The sequence below is a fragment of the Loxodonta africana genome, chromosome 7 (genome assembly GCF_030014295.1).
Source record: "Loxodonta africana isolate mLoxAfr1 chromosome 7, mLoxAfr1.hap2, whole genome shotgun sequence".
Taxonomy (NCBI): domain Eukaryota; kingdom Metazoa; phylum Chordata; class Mammalia; order Proboscidea; family Elephantidae; genus Loxodonta; species Loxodonta africana.
The window spans coordinates 25819891-25840847 of record NC_087348.1 but is presented as its reverse complement, the minus strand read 5'-3'; the positions used below and the strand labels follow the sequence as shown (position 1 = coordinate 25840847).

The following is a 20957-nucleotide window of genomic DNA, read 5'->3' as shown; positions in this document are numbered from 1 at the left end:
AGAGTGGAAGAGCTGTTTTTGAAGTGTTATTATATCATTCAGGCTAAGGTGAGGAGGGACAGGCAGCAGCATCACAGGTGTGGAAACCCCCACCCCCCCACACAGGAGCATGCACATAATCCTATTTAAATGCAGGAGTTTCCTGAGTGTACTTAAGGGCTCTTCCTCTTTAGTAAGAAAACAAATAGGTTTAATTCTCGTGTCCTCAGAACATCATAGACAGGACCTTAAAAGTGTTCTTGTTTAAGGCTGAGAATGAACTATTCGACTTTCCTTGTATTTTTGCACAATTTATTTTCTTTTTTTTTTTTTTCTTATCCCAGCAAAAGCACCCTCCAATCTGAGACAAAAGCATGACCGACCACACAACCGTGACTGAATTTGAAGAACTCAGTCATTTCATTTAATGGATATGCCACCTGATTCTTCTTTTTTGGTTCCTTTGCTGGCATTGAGGGCTTCCTGTTGTCTGTGATGGCCTATGACCGTTATGTGGCCATCTGCAAGCCTCTCCTCTACACAGTCACCATGTCCCCCCAACTCAGCATCCTCTTGGTGTTATTCACATATCTTGCAGGCTTTATAAATGCTGCCATTCACACTGGCTTCACCTTCCAGCTATCTTTCTGTTGCGCAAATGTCATCAACCATTTTTTCTGTGACACCCCACCGCTCCTTAAACTCTCTTGTTCTGACACACACATCAATGAGGTTGTCATTTTTGCTTTTGCCAGTTTTAATGAACTGAGCTGCCTCTTGACTATTCTCATTTCTTATCTTTACATCCTGGCAGCCATCTTGAGGATCTAGTCTGCTGAGGGAAGGTGCAAAGCCTTCTCCACCTGTGCTTCCCATTTGATGGCAGTCACCATCTTCTTTGGGACAATCCTTTTCATGTATCTGCGCCCCAGTCCCAGCTACTCAATGGACCAAGACAAAGTGGTATCTGTGTTTTATACACTTATCATCCCTGTGTTAAATCCTCTCATCTATAGTCTGAGAAACAAAGAGGTCAAATCTTCCTTAGGGAAAATTTTTAAAACAAATTATTTTTACTCATGTTGTTAGAATCATAAAAGGGTGGGATTTGAGAACTACAATGGAAATTAGCTCTAACCAAACTCAGCTTCATTCACCCTGGCTCCTACCTTTATCCTGTCATAAGCTTTCTTCTGATAACAGAGTTGGACTAAATGTCCCAGATATGTTAGGGAATATGGTCACTCTGTATAAATACCACTCATTCCGCAGAACCTAAACTCCAGAAAATAACCAAATATCACATTTTAATACCGTGTTCGTAGGTGTAAATCCCAGTATAGAAATAGATGGGGGAGAGAGAGAGAGTGAGTGGCCAGGGGACTGATTCCAATCTTCTTCCTTGTCTAATGGCATCTTTATCAGGTGGTGGTGGACCTGTCAGAGGAGAGGTGATTAGGACCAAGCTGAGTCAGAATATCCCAATGGACTCTGACAGGGTTTTGAGGCTGCCTTTTTCCCTAGTGAATCAGAGACAAATTTTAGAACTAAGTCTTGATAGGGGTGCTAAAGTCCAGTGCTTCTAACCTGGGCAAGTAAACTAGACTGCTTAGGGAATAATGTGAACAGACTATTGACCAAATCTAAGAGGATAACAGAGGAAGAAAATTAAGGGTCACAGAATGGAAGTTACTTGGGTTTAGAGAAAAATATTTTTCCTAATTTCTGGAGATAAATTCTCAAATTGTCTGTCATTTGTGTGTTATCCTGTGTAGGCATGAAAAACTAGAGCAAGATGAATATCATTTCCCTAGTAGGTCAGCAAAAAAGACCCTCAGTGAGATGGATTGACACAGTGGCTGTAGCAACAGGCTCAAACATAGTCATGATTGTGAGGATCGCACAGGACTGCGTCAAGTGTTTTGTTCTGTTGTATATAGGGTCAGTATGAGTCAGAACCAATGCAATGGCACCTAACAACAATAATGTCTTAATAAATAACTGTACATATCTATTTTACTACTGTCTGAAATTTGATTGGGTTTTGAGTTAATCGGATTGGTATTTTCATGACTGGGGTGTCTCCCCAAAGGACTTGATTTTCTTTACAGATGGTGACCACTGACATGTGAAACAAAAGTGCTTTGACCTGCTTGGTACTGGATTAAAATAAACTACTTGTGATCCTCATATACGAGGGTAAGCAGAAAGGTATGGTTCCAGTCCGTATATGCATAGGCCTAAACAAAATGTATTTAAATATTCCTCTGTTCATCAGATGGCTGCAAAAAGTTCTCTCAATAATACACTTGTCTTAATGTCGTTAGGATGCCTTAAAAAAAAAAAAAGATACTTTTTGTGCCATGGAAAAAAACAATTTTGAGGTCTGGACTAATATTAAAATTTTAACAAAACTTAAGTGGACATCTTCCTAAATCATTGAAATTTTGCAACAAATTTATGAGAATCCTGTCCCACATAAAACAAGTTTTCAGATAGATCAAACATTTTAAGGAAGGTCGGAAAGACCTCCAGAATGAGCCAAGAGAGGGAAGACTGCTCAGAAGGTTATGGTAACTGTTTTGTTTGGGAGGGTTTCAAAGGGATAATCTTGATAGATTTTCTCAAAGGACACAAAATAATCACGGAGGTTTATTATGAAGAAGTTTTAAGAAAACAGACAACTGCACTAGTGACAAAAAGGCTAGGAAACCTGTGCCAAAGAATTTTTTTTCCATCACCACAATGTACCTGCTTATTCTTACAGGGTAGCGTTCTTTGAGAATTTCACTGGGAAAACTTACCCCATCTGCCCTATAGCCCTGACCTTGGCGCTTCAGATTTCTTTTTGTTTCCAAAACTTAAGAACATTTAAAAGGAATACAATTTGAGTCCCTTGAGGATTCAGAAGAGTACTGGGATGAGGAGCATTGATGCTGATTGTAGAATTCTCTTGGCTGAAAGCAGAGAATACAAGAAAGATGTTTACCTCTGTTTTATTGACTATACAAAGATACTCAACTGTGTGGATCGTAACAAATTATGGATAACATTGTGAAAAATGGGAGTTTCAGAACTCTTAATTGTGTCCATGAGGAACCTATACATAGACTAAGAGGTAATTGTTGGAACAGAACAAGGTGATATGCACAGTTTAAAATCATGCAAGGTGTCCATCAGGGTTGTATCCTTTCACCATATTATTCAATCTGTATGCTGAACAATTAATCTGATAATCTGGACTATATGCAGAAAAATTTGACATCAGGATTGGAGGGAACACTCATTAACAACTTGAGATATGTAGATGACACAACCTTGCTTGCTGAAAGTGAAAAGGACTTGAAGCACTTATTGATGACGTTCAAAGACTACAGCCTTGAGTATGGATTACACCTCCACATTAATGAAACAAAAATCCTCACAAATGGACCAATAAGCAACATCATGAAAAATGGAGAAAAGTTTGAAGTTGTCTAGGATTTCATTTTACTTGGATCCATAATCAACACCCATGGAATCAGCAGTCAAGAAAATCAAATGATGCATTGCATTGGACAAATCTGCTGCAAAAGACCTCTACAATATGTTAAAAAGTGAAGATGTCACCTTGAGAACCAAGGTGTGTCTGATTCAAGCCATGGTATTTTCAATCACCCTGCAACAGGCATGCAAAACCTGGAAAATAAAAAAGGAAGACTGAAAAATAACTAATGCTTTTGAATTATGATGTTGGTGAAGCATGTTGAGAATACCACAGAAATCCAGAGGAGCAAACAAATCTGCTTTGCAAGAAGTACAACCAGAATCCTCCTTAGAGCCGAGGATAGCGAGACTTCATCTCACATACTTTGAGCATGTTATCAGGAGGGAACAGTCCATGGAGAAGGATATAATGCTTGGTAGAGGGTCAATGAAAGAGATAAAGGCCCTCAAAGAGATGGATTGACAAAGTGGCTCCAACGATGGGATCAAGTATAGCAATGATTCTGAGGATGGAGTAAGACCAGGAACCTTTTTTTCTCATTGTACATGTACTCATAGTGATGAGTGTGAACACACTGGAAGACACCTAACAAAAACAGCTCAACAGTTCATCTACTGTAAATATTTTTGTCTTAAATTTCAAGTAATATAATATCAATACCTACCTTATATGACGTTTCCCTGTGATCAGAAATAGAAATCTCTGTATGTATATATATACAGTATGTTTTCATTTTCATTAGAAGACCCTGAATATGAGAGGAGATTATAAGGGAATCTAAGTTGATTAGGCTACAAAAGCTTCATTAGCTCCAATCATGGCAGTTGCAGTGTTTTTACCCAATTAATCCATGCCTTCTAAATTTGTTTGCCAGCTGGGCCCTCCCCCAGGAGTTATTTTCGTAAGTGCTGCTATGCCATTTTTTCCATATATTGCTGTGAAAAAGTTTTTTTAGATTATGAAAACACCTCATGGAGGGGTGAGATCTGGCTTGCAAACAAACATACAAGGCAGGAGTAATTTGGGTAAACATATGGTAACTTTGATTTACTGCTTTTCCTTGTTAAACTCTATGAAATGGAAGGAACAGGGCTTATCACTGAAGTAGCTGAAAATCACAGCAGTATACTATTTAATTTTTCCATTGTATATTTCTAAAAACAGGCAATTCAAATATATGATTCCAGAAATGTGTACATATTTTAAATGCAATGTATTTCCCACCATCATGGTAATATTAAAGAAAATAAAGCACATAGATGTAAATATTCAAAATCTTTGAATGATGATATAAATCATAGACTTTAGTAGTAATGGATCGAGATCTTGTGGGTTTTGAAGCTTAGAAAAATCATAAATCTTAAAAAAGGAAAAGAAATGAAACTATAAGTGTAAATTGAGCCTTAAATGTGAATTGTTAGAAAAGGAAAAATAATAAAAGATATTTCAGTTTTTTAAAACTGTGTCACAAATAATACAATATTCATATATAAAAAAAGATATTAGTAATGTGCAGACACTTCCAAAAATATGAGGTGTTAAGAATGTTCTTGGAAGCCACTTCAACACCAGGACAAATAGCATTATTTAATTATACATGCCATTGATTTTAACCAGTCAAATGTAACCACCACATATCAAATAAATTCTTATGATTTCAATTTCCTCTTAGTCAGAGTCCAGAAATGCCTGCAAACACTCTGATGCAGCCTGACAGTAGGTGAGGTGCAATACAGCTGAAGACAGGATGGAAAGAGACAGAGTGGCCTTAACTGATCATGGTTAAAATATCTTAATTTCCCAGTGCTACAAAGATGTATCACTCTGTGACTGTATTGTTAAAAGCTGACCCAAAGCCTTTGAAGAGGCCGGTGCAAATGAGAAACCCAAAAACATATCTTCACTATAGCTTCATATTTTCTCTGCCTATCTCTTTAAAACCACTAATTTTCCCCAAGTTTTCTCAAAGAAAATTGGAAATGTACTAAAGAAAACTGTGAAGACATTGGGAAGATAAAATAAAGTCTTTAGAATACAACAGAACTGTCCCAGAGGATTTCCAAGGAGTGACTGGTGGATTAGAGCTGCCAACCTTTTGGTTAGCAGCTGAGCTCTTAAACACAATGCCACCAGGGCTCCAAATAAAGGCTATAAAGGCTAGCATCTGTATATTAACAACTATATGGTTTATTATAGATGTATATGGTCCAGACATTGCTGAACCTATGTTATGCCACTGTATAGTTGGTTTCATAGGGATCCCCCAGTTTTGGAAGTATTATCTTTGACAGTTTATTTTAGCTTAAAATCAGATGTGGAATTACTTTACATTTTTCTCGTATGAAGAAAAAGTCTCCATTGTGTCTACAAATATCATCATCTTAGATAAACACCACATGAAAGCTAAAACCAGTACCTCCGGTTCTTCCCAAGAAGAGAAGATTGGGCTAAATGGGACAACAGAATCTAGCAGTGCTGACTGAATTCATTTTAACTGGAGTATCAAAGAGACATGAAATGCTTCTCCCTCTTTTTGGTGTCTTCCTTGTCATCTACACCATCACAGTTGTGGGCAACCTGGGCATAATCACCTTGACCAAGATGGACTCCCATTTACACACACCCATTTATTTTTTTATCAGACACCTGGTTTTCACTGGTCTTGGTAATTCTGCTGTTATTTACCCCAAGGTTCTAGTAAATTTTGTGTTAGATCAAAATACCATTTTCTATTATGAATGTGCCATACAAGATGGCATTCCACATTTTATACATTGTCACTGACCTCTATAGCCTAGATGGGCTGTGACTGCTATGCGGCCACCTGTAACCCTCTGCTCTAAAATGCTAACATGTCCCAGACACTTTGTCATGTGCTAATAGGCATTCTGTACCTCTTCTGTACCTTTAAGTCTCTCTTGGTCAACAGTAATATTTTTACATCGACCTTCTGTGGTTCTAAAGTTGTCAGTTATTTCTTCAGTGATAATATTCCCTTAATGCCTTTGCTATATTCAAATGAACTACAAATAGAATTGATCATAACGTTTCCATCATTTAATTCGTTGTCCTGGCTCCTGGTAGTCCTGGTGTCTTGCATGCTGATTCTGATAACCATATTTTGAATTAATTCTGCTGAGGGCAGAAAAAAAAAAAGACTCTCCACGTGTGGTTCTTACCTGAAAGTGGTGGTTATATTCTTTGAGTCTCTAAAACTCCGTATGTGCACCCTGAATCTGCTTAATCTTTTACCACTAACAAATTTACTTCTGTGTTTTACGCTTTAGTCAGCTCTATGCTTAACTCCTTCATATACAGCTTAAGGAACAAAGAGGTAAAAAATACCTTCTACGGGATCTTTAAAAATCCCTGTAAACTTTGTATTTAATATTCATTATTATTCTAATAAATTATTAAATAGGCAAATGTATTTGATCAGATTTCTAGTACATATAATTACATTTTCTTGGTTTTAGAGCAGAAACTAATTATAAAGCACAGACATATGGATTGTTTCCCTTATATTCATTCAAATTTGTATTACTCATATTTTTTATCTTAAAGGTAATGAATGTCCTTACTAAGATTCCTTGTTTCTGTTTCAATGTTTTCTTATGTAATTACATTGGAGCTCATAGTTCACCCAATGGAACACTCACTACACTCTACATCAATAAATTACATGTTTATTTCTGTCAGTGTTTATTAAGGATGGAGATCTTCTGAATCTAATTTTCTTTGTACTTTCTGAACCTAAATCAAGAGGGTAAGCAAAGTTGGAGAAAAAGAGTTTACTGTGTCCTTGTTGGAAACCTGGTGGAGCAGTGGTTAAAAGGAACGTCTGTTAACCAAAAGGCTGGCAGTTCAAATCCACAGGCTTTCCTTGGAAACTCTACGGGGCAGTTCTACCATGCCCTATAGGGTCCCTATGAGTCGGAATGGACTCGACAGGAAAGAGGTTTGGTTTTGGTTTTTGTGTCCCTGTTGACACTATGAATGACTTATTTGTCCTCTTATCAAGCAATTTGACTGAGGCAAGTATTTATCTATTCTATAATCAAACATGTATGGACACTAGATGATTTTGATCTGTTAGCATTTGATTTGATTTCTTTACTCTTCAGTACCTAATGCCCTCCTTAGATTACTAGTGTCCTATATGCAGATTCTATTGATCATATTTAAATGCAAAGATAGTTGCTAGGAAAGTAAGAATGGATGAAAAAATTGAATAAAACAGAAGGTGGAGAATGATAAAAGGAAAAATGAAGGAAAGATATGATGGATAATTGGAAGGACTATAGGGTTTATTATAGGTGATAACTGATGGAGAACATGATGGTGAAAACTATTTTAAGAACCAGAAGAAAGTACTGACGCATTTTCTAATTCATATTTTCAGTGAACTTGGAGAATGTTATATGGGTAAAGAAGGAATAACAACATGTTAACACAACAAATAAATTCATGATTATGATAGGGGAAAAGACACCAGACTCAAATCCAATCGAGATAGATCTTTATTAAACCAAAGCAAAGAAAATAATTCGAAATCAGCTTGCACTGGGCACAAGAGACTAACGAATCTGTTAAATCCCAGTCCTGGAGTCATTAATATGCTATTACAGAAAGAAGTAGAGTTGAGAATAATTCTGATTTGTTTTTCATGGACACATCATTGGTACAGGAATAGTAACCAGAATGGAATATTTAGAGTGATTTGTTTAAAGACTTTTTGTTGACTAGTTACCAGCTGGTAATTTGTGCTTTGCTAAATAATTACTGCTTAGTGACTATACTTGCATTTTGAAGAGGGAGATTTACAGGAGATTTGGCAAATATTTATTTCTGGAAAAGCAGAGGTTACATGAAGCCTGACTGGCAATAAACTGACAACATTAGTTCTAGACTTGATTACAAAGAAAACATTTCCTTAGATACCAGACAACAGGCAGAAATGCTCTTGCTTTCTATAATTATTAGCCAGTTCAGTTTTCTGGCTCCACATGTTTTCTACACAGAATGGATTCCAGGCCTCTACTCCACTTTAGCCTCCTTACTCCAGCCAAGCACCTCGTAGAGTTTTAGGGTCTCTATATCATTCCCTTCTTTTGATCAGCTGAACATCCTTTGATTTCTTTAATATCATTCTTCTGTAAAGACTTAAGCTATCTTCAGCATGGACTCTGTTTCCCTGATGGTAGCCTATTTGTTTTTGGACCTATTAAACTCAGTGCTTTGAGATTTTATGTGGTTTTTTTTTATATATGTATATACATATTTGTTTTTGAGCCAGATACCATCTGATTCTTCATCACGTACCATTGAAGCCATCATCAACATGCTGTACATTATTCAACAGTTGAGAGCATTTATTCACAGCCCCTTGTTGAATTACAGGAATAACATGCTCCTTTCATTTGAACTAAAGGAGCATGTAGGACTCATCTGCCCTGTTACAGAAATGAACAAAATCAAAATGCATGAGCTGCTTTGGAGATGTAGAGATATTTATCCAATATATTTTTCATCATAGGAATGGAGGGTTCATGGGAATTCTAAGGTCCCAAAGGCACATTGGCTATTCATACTCCATCCATGTAAACAAAGTAAGATGAAATAAAAGTTTAACATTAGAATTTTTCTCTAGACAGTTTGATCCTCCACACAGAAACATGTACCCACAAGAGGCACACATTACTCCTGTTCTCATTCGGGAAAAGGGAAAGGGAATAGTCTGATTTGCTTTTGCAAGTCATTGTTCAGTATGGAAGTTATTACAAATAGACAAGCTTTCTAACCTAGATCTTTCCTTAAAATGGGACTAAACTGGGACCCCTGAATTCTGATAATTACAAAAATCTACTAAGGCAGTATAAACCTATTGTTATGGAAAAAAATGAAAGGACATTCATTACCATAAACTATACCACGACAAATAAATACTTGGGTAAGATAAAAACAGAGCACAGAAGGGTAAATAGAGGAATTAGAGAGATCCCATTACCTGGCACAGATGGCTCATCCTTCTATGGTACTCATATTGACATCGGCAACAGGTATATGGTTATAGATGAAAATGGGTAATGTTAAAGTATTTGAATTCTCATGTACAGTTTGTGGGGGAGGATGGCATATCCAACAGTCCATTAAGCTGGCAGCTCTAGTCATTGCCTGACCCAATCTCACAAAGGCATTGTTATGGCAACCATTAAAGGCGATCAGGAGACATAATAGTCTTATAACAGATATAAGCCTCATACTGAAGAAAGACTGCCTAAAAGTAATATACTAAACCAATTAGAGAGTAGATTTTAGCTATCACAAAGTAAACACCCATAGTTATAATCATAGATCTAAGTGACTATAAACCATGTAAACAATTACAGTGAAAATAACTAGTGTAGTAAGAACATACAAACATAGTACTGATTCTAGTTTTAAACTGGGTATAAAGGCTTGACTTAATTAATTAAAATAAAAAGTAATGCTTCCAAAACTTTAAAAATAGAGCAATAACTGACAGGGTCACTCTAAGGGTAAAGAATATAGCTAAATAGTTAATGTATGACATGAGAAATTATGGGTCAGGCACTAGTAGGGTACAGTTGTGGTCCAGAGTCTTGAGAGAAGCTGTGAACACCAGGTGTCATCTGTTTTTTGGTGATAGAATGTCTGAAATTTAATTTTGATCTTTTGTTTGATGAAAGAATCCAGGTGGGAACTAGAGTATTCTTCAATTTGGAGAGATGGATCAAAGTTTTAACCTCCAATAATCTGGAGTACTAGATAAAACTCTATTTACTGAGGTTTGATAGAGTATTTTAATTTTTTTTCCAATAGACATAATCTCTAGGCTGAATAGTGAGTAGCTCAGACACTTTTGATTTCTGATCATAAAAAGCATTTTTAAGTTGTGAGCAGTATTCCCTAGAGTACTGAATAAAGGACTTGCAATATTGGAACATCCAGATTGAGTTAAATTTGATTCAGAGCAAGTTGCCAAATAAGGGTGGGCCATAGACCCCCCCCCAAGTAATAATTTCAAGATGAGTTAATTTACTAATTTCAAATGGAGTAATTCTCAACTTAAAAAGGACCAGAGGCAATACTTTTCTTCAAGTTATCTGTAAAGATTTGGAAAGTTTTGCTAGTTGGGTTTTTATTATAAAAGGAAAATGAAGTCTTTGGAAAATGGGGAAAGCTTTATATATCCCACAATTATTTGTCCAGTCAAGTGGGTGTCTTGGTTAGTACAAAGGACCTTTGGGGCTCTTCAAATGGGGTTAATATTTTTAAGAAGTTTCTTGCCCAAAAAAGTGGCAGTAGCTTGATGACGCAGGAAAGCTTTTACCCAGTGAAAAAATATATAAATTATTTCTAATACAAACTTATAATTATTTAAGAGTGGAAGCTGAATAGAATCCATTTACCCTTTAAGCATTGGTTCTGAAGGCAAAGGAATTATACCAAGTGGAGCTTTAAAAGTTTTCTTAGAATTAAATTGAAAACAAATAGGACACTGGGAAGCCATTTGCTCAGCAGCTTTAGGAATGTGTCCCTACCAATATTTCTTTAAAAACATTATCGTCTTATTTCTGTTTCCAAATGGGCATTCATGTGCAATGCCTCCAGTAGAGAAGTTTGCAAAAATTTAGGGAGAACTAAGTTCTGATTAGGAACCATCCATATTCAAGAAATAGAACATTGGGAGCATTTTTTTGTTTTGTTTTTCATTTCTCAATTTAGTCATGTGAGGCTGATTTTTCGTGTTCAGATAAATTCTTCTCACCAACTTCTCAAGGTTTAAAAGGGTTTCTACATGCATATTAAACAGTGGTTCATCATTCCAAACAGTGTCCCAATGTGAAGGACCATATGTTTCTCTAACCTTAATATTTAAATCATCCTATCTGTCCTTCCTGAGTTTGCCAGGTAGGCTTTGTGACCTGGCCAAGATATCTCAATTACTCAGGAAACTCCAAAGGTTTATAATTATCTTCTCAGGAAATCAGGGCAAAGATTAATTTACTTTTCAGTGAAATTATTTTCACAAGATAAACTGAATGAATTTATGGTTAACATGTGCCTTCTTATAAAGAGGGGTTTGTGAAGGCTAAATAATTGTGTCCATCTGGGCCTCGATTTCCTTATATTTAACAGCCCCTCCTCTTGGTCATGCTCTCAGAAATCCTGAGAGCTTGGTCAAAAATTTTGATCACTGTTTAGTAGAAATCTCCATTAATATAGTTGAAAGTCTGATCCTGCAGAATGAGGATGGTGGATATCATTTGTTGTGTAATTGGCTAAAATTGACCCTTGATGTTATACATTTTAGGAAGGCTTTTGTAATGAAAGGAAACCCTGGTGGCATAGTAGTTAAGTGCTATGGCTGCTAACCAAAACATCAGCTGTTCGAATCTAACAGGTGCTCCTTGGAAACTCTATGGGGCAGTTTTACTTTGTCCTATAGGGTCACTATGAATTGGAATCGACTTGATGGCAAAGGTTTTTTTTTTTTTTTAATGAATGACTAAGAGGACAATAGTCAAGGTTTGAAAAATTCCTCTGAGTCAAAGATCCCAGAAAACAAAATTCAGACAGGAGATAAATCCCATGGTGTTTCAGGTTTTATTTTCTTTGATTTAGCAGCTTTTTTTGTTCATGGGTGTCAGCTGTTACTACACTTTGTATACATAGCATTGTAACACAATCAAAGTGCAAACACATCTTTGTGAGGTCAACATATAACTAAAAAAAAAAAAACACTAAAGCTAGTCTATTTTGTAACACAATCAAAGTACAAACGCATCTTTGTGAGGTCAACATATCACTAAAACTAGTCTATTTTGTAAAGTCATTTTGCTAATTTCTGTTAGTTCTTTGGATAGGGAAGGGATAACTTGCTGGATTTATGACAGTGAATCTTTTAATTTTAATACTATTCATCTAATACCATTTGCAATCTTAAACTGTATCTCCAAACCTAAGAATGTGTAGTACCCATGACTAAAGGAATTATTGCCATAGTCAAGCAATTTACAAGCTTACATTCAGTTAGTTCTTTCAAACTTCCACTTAGTTCTGTATCTAAATGAACAACAGTTTGTTCTCCTATTTCTACATTATTCGTCTATATTTCTAATTTTCCCTTCAGATAATTGATTACACATGGAAACATAAGGAACAGCATAAGTTATGTAGTGAGAACCAGTCCAACATGTGGGTAGAAAACTAAACTATTACTTTCCTATAGTTTACAAAGAGATGTAAAATTTCTCAAAGACAATTATCAGGTGAGAAAGCGTCTTAGTTCATTTAGCCAGGAATATCATGAGATTCACCTTCCTTCTTCTTTTCTTGTAGAAATGACACTCCTATTCTACTTGTTGTCCAATGTCTGAATACTCTTGTTTCCTATATACCTTGCAATTTTCTAGTTTCTTCTGGGAGTAACCTATTCTTATTGCTGCATAATTGAAGGGAATATAATCCTGAGTGCATTTTGACTGGAAATCTTTATTCCCTTATCTAATTTAAGATGGAAAGTATAACCTTATTAGATGCGTAGCAACCATTTTCTGCATGACATAAATCTTGAATATTTTGCTTCATGACTAGAAAAACTCAGGTATGTCTTAGTTATCTAGTGTTGCTGTACCAGAAATACGAGTGAGTAGAATTAATGAAATAAATATATTTTCTCATGGTTTACCAAAAGCAAAACCAAACTTGTTGTCATCAAGTCAATTCTGACTCCTAGTGACCCTACAGGGCAGAGTAAAACTTTCCATAGGGTTCCCAAGGAGCAGCTGGTAGATTCTAACTTCGGACATTTTTGATTAGTGGCTGAGCTCTTAACCACTGTTCCACCAGGTCTCCTCTCACAGTTTAGGAGGCTAGAAGTCCTAATTCTGGGGACTGGATCAAAGTGAAGGTTTTCTCTCTGTGCTGGCTCTGGGTCCTTGTCTCTTCTCAGCTTCCGTCCCTTGGTTCCTTGGCCATCTTTATGCAGTATGTATCTTCCTCTCCATTTGTTTGCTTGCTTTGTGCCAAAGAGGACCAGTGGTGCAGTAGTTAAGTGCTCAGCTTCTAACTGAAAGTTCACTTGGTGGTTGAAATACACCAGCCTCTCTGTGAGAGAAAGATGTGGAAGTCCACTTCTTTAAAGATTTACCATCTTGGAAACCCTGTGGGTCAGTTCTACTCTGTCCTATAGGGTTACTATGAGTTGGAATCAGCTGTAAGGCAAAGGGGATGGGTTGCTCTGTGCCTAACCCTCTCTTTTTGTGTCCCAAAAGGATTTCCCTGAAACATATCTTACACTCATATGACCTCCTTAACATAAGAAAACCCTTTTCCCAGATGAGATCATAGCCACATGTGTAGAGGTTAGGAATTACAACACATAGTTTGGGGGGATACAATTCAATCCACAACAGGGTTAAAAAAAAAAAGTGAAAACGCTCTGTGGAGGAATAAAAGGAATTTTATTGTGTCTCTCTTGCAGTGGAAGAAGGAGGCCAGAGCAGTGGAGAAACAGCATGATTTCAGGGTAGTATCTTATTCTCTCCCCAGAAATATACAATAAATCAAAAAAATTCAAGACAGTATTGATTAGCCATTATTTTTTTGTTGAAATAGTGAATGACCTGAGTAACCTCAGCTGAACAACTAAATAAGTTCAATAAATCCTTAGAGCAGAGCTCAGTATTTTTTGTAATCTGGTTGTATTTTTTTACGTATTGTCTCATTTTTTGCTCTTAAAAATTTTATGCCTAAAGAGAAGCCAGTGAGTATGACAAAGCAGGAAGTTGCAATGGTCTGTTTTTCCAAGGAACTATAAAAACATAAGCAAAAACCATCACAATCGACCTTGTCAGGTACCCTGGAAAGTAGCACAAGGTTTACATATTTTAACTAAGCTGGATGTCCTCTGAAATATGGGAATAATAGGAGTTAAAAATATCGGTTAAATGATGGATTTAATACACGTATGAGTTAAATGATATATTTATAACACAATATTTACTCCCTATTTTTCTTGAATAATGAATTCAAAGAAAAAAACCCAAAGTCAGGGTGATACTGGAATCAACTATTTCATCATAACTTCACAACACTTCAGTTCTACTTGGATTGAGTTGACATCTAATTTTGTTTTCTGTTCTGTCTATAATTCCTGGCTGTGTATGCGAGTGAGTACCTTCACATTATGTAGCTTCCATGGGACTATATAGATCACTTTTGTTTTGTTTCTTTCACTGAATTACCCCTTATTTTCTCACTGGGGAAATTGCAGGATGTGCTAGATAATGAGTAGACACATCAAGATATTTTTTTAAATCCCTTCAAGATGATTTGGGCACAACTACTGAAATATAGGCTAATTCCTCAGGGAACATCAGAAAGGGGAGGGGAATCATAAATTCTTCCTACCAAAGAAAACAAAAGAATCATTTGAGAAAAGAAAATCTGATACTTTACTCAAGGTAAGTGGATAAGAATTGTCTTTGATTCCGACTGTCATGTGGATTTTGACTATGACTCCTGACTCGTAACTGCAGACACTATTACGGCCACTCACAAATTACCCCTTTAACTTCACCAAAAACATTCATTTTTCTCTTTTGTTAATTAGAATTCCATGGAGCTCTGTGTTGTTTTTAGGACATTAAAACCTATAAATTAAGAGTGTGCCCCAGCTCTATTTAATTTGTGGAAGACAATTATGGCCTTCGATTACTGCAAATGAAGAGAGAGTTAGAAATATGTCAAAATTTCATCACCAGTTTAATATAATCTTTTATGGTTATGTATCCCTTGGATATATAAACAGGAAAGAATTCCTAGAAAAGGACATCTTATTTGGTAAAGTAGGGGGCCAATTGGATGGCAAAGTAGATGGACACTTCAATGGGATAGACTGACACAGTAGGCAAGACAATAGGCTCAAACATACCAACGATCGTGAAGATGGCACAGGAATGGACATCATTTCATTCTGTTATACATGGGGTCAGCATAAGTTCTAGCCAACTCAGCAGCAACACACAGCAACAGCAAATTAAGGTTAGGATGGCAGATACAGCATAGAACACCAAGATACACTGGAATTTCTCAAAAGGAAATATTTTTTCTAGTTTAAATATGATAAAAAAAACAATATTTGATAAATATTCTTTTAGTGCAAGTTTGCCCAATGAAATATTTGCTAAATAATGCATATTGTTAGTAAAAGAGTACACCATGTTCATCTGATTTTTACATAGGAATTTCCCATGAACACATACCATTTTTGTTGTTGTCAATCATGATAATGATGTTTATTTTTGTTCCATACTAGTTGTTTATTACAGGTTTTTCAGAATGAGCATTACAAACTGATGACATAGACTGGCAAATAGCATGATTTTTAATCATTACAGTGTATGAAGAACTCCCTGCACCTAAAATATTCCTACCTGATATTATCATGTCTCAGGATTGAAAAATCATTTATGCATTTACAAACTTCTATATTCTGCCTGCTTCAATGATGATCCCTACCCATAGATATTTAAAATGTACACATTTAGATGTCCAGAACAAATCAGAGATATTCTTTTCCATAAAGGAGAATGAGCTGGGTCAAAAAAATCCAGATATCTTAAGAGGGAGGTAGTAAATGACACTGAACATGTTAACAGACTCAATACACACTAGAATAATTCTTAGAGAACACTGAAGAATTAAAGACAGTAGGATGGAACTAGAAATTTGAATTTCTTTGCTCAGGCTAGAATTCTACAGTAATTACCTATGATATCAGGACTTGTGATGTAGCAAATTTGAGATAAAGTTTTTAAATGCTGTGGGGGAGGAAAGACCTAGAAGGGAGTGTGAAGCTAAGTGCAGAAACAGCAGAAAACCTTTTCTAGGAAGAAGGGGTGAAGGTGATTCACAATCTCCAGAATTGCCCCCCCCCACCTCCTGGATCAGGGTAGAAAAATTGAACCAAAAACTAGAAGATTCTTAGAATTACTACCCGTCTCCTGAAAGTTCCAGCCAGCCACAAGATAAAAAAATTATTCTTAGCAGATATTTCCCTGTAGCTTATGTCAGGACTTCAGCTACTACATGCCACCATATTCTAAGACTTTGTCGGGGGCCCATAAATTTCTACCTGATAGTTTCACAGGCTAAACCTGGGCATTCTATTACATTATAATAATTCTAGACTGTATTTTACGTCACTGAGGATTTGGAAATCTTCTTACTATTCCAATCAAAAATCAAGCTTTACAGAATACTAGGTTTTCTTTGAGTGGGCAATAAATTTGAGAAGAGGTTAAAAGGGAATTCAACTGGATTAAGCTAAAGAAGCTTCATTAACTTCAATTCAGGGCATTCCCATTTTGACTAAATGACTTTCTTTGTAAAATTTTATAAAATGAAGGGACTGGTGTTATCACTAAGACACTTGGAAATCACAGTCCTTTACCCTATGAATTCTCAATTGTAGAGGTCCAGAAATAAATTGATAATTTGCAATATATGATGTTATAAATTCAAAAGTACATATTCTAAATGCCTTATGGAGCCTCTCATCTCCACGTCATTATGTTAGAGGAAATGGATCATATACATTTTAAATAGTCCAAATCTCCAAACACTGATATAAACCATCAATTTAACAGGAGTGGATCCAGGTCTTCTGTGTCTTGAAGCTTATATAAATTTGAAGATTTTCATTAAAACAACAAATACACTTATAAATACTGAGACAGAAATATACATAATTACTTAAATGGAAAGGAAATAGAAACAAAATTAGATTATAAACAAACTGACCTTAATGACAAATATTATTAAATGTAGAAATATAAACTTTCTTAAATTAAAGACACGTTTCAGCAAACTGGGTGCTAGACATGTTCTTAGAAGCTGTCCTAACACCAGAATGAAAACATTATTAAATTATCCATGTCAGTGTAAAGATAGGTCTTCTCAGCCTCAAACAAAGTATCATTAACTCAGTTCCCATTCATTTTGACCCTAGAAATGCCTACTGACATTTTGTGAAGTATAATGGAGAGGAGATTGAAATGGCAAGTGAATGTGCCATTAACTGGTAATGGTTAAAATATTCTACTTTAACTACACTAATGAAGATACATCGCTTATGTGAATGCATTGCTAAGGTCTTGCTGAAGGTCTTGGAAGGGCCCAGAGCAAATAAGGGGCCAAAAAACTTAAGTTTCATTAATTTCATGTTATCTCTTTCACTTTCTTTAAGAATGTCAACATCTTACAAATATTCTCAGACAAAAACAGAAGTGTCCTAAAGTAAAATGATTGTTGCTGTTGTTGTTAGATGCCCTCGAGTCAGTTCCAACTCATAGCAACCCTGTGCACAACAGAACTAAACATTGCCTGGCTCTGAGCCATTCTTACAATCGTTCTTATGCTTGAGCTCGTTGTTACAGCCACTGTGTTAATCCACCTCTTTGAGGGTCTTCCTCCTTTCCACTGACCCTGTACACTGCCAAGCATGATGTCCTTCTCCAGGGGCTGATCCCTCCTGACAACGTGTCCAAAGTATACAAGACGCAGTCTCACCATCCTTGCTTCTAAGGAGCATTCTGGTTGTACTTCTTCTAGGACAGATTTGTTCGTTCTTTTGGCAGTCCATGGTATATTCAATATTCTTCACCAACACCACAAATCAAAGGCGTCAATTCTTCTTCGGTCTTCCTTATCCATTGTCCAGCTTTCACATGCATATGATTTGATTGAAAATACCATGGCTTGGGTCAGGTGCACCTTAGTCTTCAAGGTGACATCTTTGCTCTTCAACACTTTAAAGAGGTCCTTTGCAGCAGATTTACCCAATGCAATGAGTCTTTTGATTTCTTGACTGCTGCTTCCATGGCTGTTGATTGTGGATCCAAGTAAAATTAAACCCTTGACAACTTCAATCTTTTCTCCATTTATCACGATGTTGCTCATTGGTCTAGCTGTGAGGATTTTTCTTTTCTTTATGTTGAGGTGTAATCCATACTGAAGGCTGTGGTCTTTGATCTTCATTAATAAGTGCTTCAAGTCCTCTTCACTTTGAGCAAGCAAGGTTGTGACATCTGCATAACGCAGGTTGTTAATGAGTCTTCCCCCAATCCTGATGTCCCATTCTTCTTCTCCTATTATTTGCTCAGCATACAGATTGAATAAGTATGGTGAAAGAACACAACCCTGACGCACACCTTTCCTGACATTAAACCAATCAGTGGCCCCTTGTTCTGTCCGAACAACTTCTTCTTGACCTGTGTAAAGGGACCTCATGAGCACAATTAAGTGTTCTGGAATTCCCATTCTTTGCAATGTTATCCATAATTTGTTATGATCCACACTGTCGAATGCTTTTGCATAGTCGATAAAACTCAGGTAAACATCCTTCTGGTATTCTCTGCTTTCAGCCAGGATCCATCTGACATCAGCAATGATATCCCTGGTTACACGTCCTCTTCTGAGGCTGGCCTGAATTTCTGGCAGTTCTCTGTCAATATACTGCTGTTGCATTGTGTAAATAAAATAAAATATAATATTTCTACAGTAGCAAAACTATGTGTTTATTACTAATGAATATAAATAACAAATTATGTTGACCCAATTTAGAACTTAATCTATGCTGTATCAATAAATAATGTGTTTTATATGAATTCCTCATATTTTCGGATGGAGATTCTAAAGATTATTTTAACTTTAAAATAAGACATAGGAATTAATGTTTTTTCACCACACATATGAAGGAAGAGAGCATCGGTGGCTCAGTGGTAGAATGGTAGACTTCTTGCCTTCTGTTGTTTAGTTGGTGCTGTGTGAAAGATAATACCAACCCCTCTTTTTTTTTTTTTCCCGAAAAGATAACTGAACTAAATGGACCAAAAGAACCTAACAGCGATGACTGAATTCATTCTTATTGGAGTCACAAGGCACCCTGAAATGCAGCTGCCCCTTTTGGGGGTCTTCCTCCTCATCTACATGATCACAGTGATGGGAAACCTAGGCCTGATCATCCTGACCAAGGTGGACTCCCGCCTACACACGCCTATGTATTTTTTCATCAGACACCTGGCCTTCATTGATCTTGGTAATTCTACCGTCATTTGTCCCAAGATGCTGGTAAATTTTGTTGTGAATCAAAATATCATTTCCTATTATGAATGTGCCACACAGCTGGCTTTCTTCCTTTTGTTCATTATCAGTGAGTTTTTCATCTTGTCGGTCATGGCCTATGATCGCTACGTGGCCATCTGTAACCCTCTGCTGTACGATGTTATCATGTCCCCAAGACGTTGCCATGTGCTTGTGGGTATTCCATACCTCTATAGTACATTTCAGTCCCTTATGTTCACCATTAAGATTTTCACTTTGACCTTCTGTGGCTCTAATGTCATCAGTCATTTCTACTGTGATGATGTCCCCCTGATACCTATGCTCTGCTCAAATGCACAAGAGGTACAGCTGTTGATCATAATGTTTTCAGCATTTAATCTGATTTCCACCTTGTTGGTTGTCCTGCTGTCCTACCTGCTGATTCTGTTAGCCGTATTTCGAATGCATTCTGCTGAGGGCAGGAGAAAAGCTTTCTCCACATGCGGTTCTCATCTGACAGTGGTGGTTGTGTTCTATGGGACCCTACTCTTCATGTATTTGCAGCCCAAATCTGCTCATTCATTTGAAACTGACAAAATGGCCTCAGTGTTTTACACTTTAGTCATTCCCATGCTTAACCCCTTGATCTACAGCTTAAGGAACAAAGAGGTAAAAAATGCCTTCCACAGGATCATTAAGAATCCATGAAATCTTTGTATTTAGTATTCAAAATGTGATACTGTTCTGAGGCAGATATCACTGGATGATATTTCTACAATGCAGAATAACATTCTCTTTGGCACCAGAGCTAAGACTAACTAAATGCAGAAACAAATACTTTATATATACATCCAAATTAATTCTCATAATATATACCCCAAATTAAATACCAGTTCTTCCTCATCACAGCTTGCTTCCTATTCATTCCTTCCTTATGTGATTCCGTTAGAACTTAGAACCTCATAGTTCCCCCACAGAAATATTTATTCTGCAACTATTCAGTAAACTATGTGTTTGTTCAACTGAGTTTTCTTTTCTTTCTTTTTTTTTTTTTTGACAGGAATCTTTTAAAACTTGTTTTCATGTCTTTTCTGAGACTAATATAAGATTTTAATCAGAATTGGAGACAAAGCATGATCTGTGTTCATATTGACCCCATGAATAGAGTATTAGCCTTCTGTCTCTTCTCCTGTGATAATCACTTCTTATCTATGTTATATTCCAACATCTGTGATGTGTGCTAGGTAATTTTGATTTGCTATCATCTAATTTGGCTTCCTTCCTTCTGAGATAACTAGCCCTGCATGCTGATTCTCACTATCCTATTCTTCACACACAGACAGTAGTTAGAAAAGAA

The 20957-nt window shown here is 36.5% G+C and overlaps 1 protein-coding gene and 1 pseudogene across 1 annotated transcript; both read left to right on the top strand.

Moving 5' to 3' along the window:
- The first annotated feature begins 344 nt into the window (after positions 1-344).
- Positions 345-2022, top strand: LOC100676005 (olfactory receptor 5AP2-like; annotated as a pseudogene).
- Positions 2023-19183: 17161 nt separating this feature from the next.
- Positions 19184-20627, top strand: LOC135231662 (olfactory receptor 8K5-like). Its single transcript, XM_064288086.1, has one exon. The coding sequence runs from the start codon at positions 19382-19384 to the stop codon at positions 20306-20308; it is 927 nt and encodes a 308-aa protein (XP_064144156.1). The 5' UTR covers positions 19184-19381; the 3' UTR covers positions 20309-20627.
- The last annotated feature ends 330 nt before the right edge of the window (positions 20628-20957 follow it).

Coding starts and splice junctions, on each gene's coding strand:
- LOC135231662 (XM_064288086.1), top strand. CDS start 19,382: ATGGACCAAAAGAACCTAACAGCGATGACTGAATTCATTCTTATTGGA.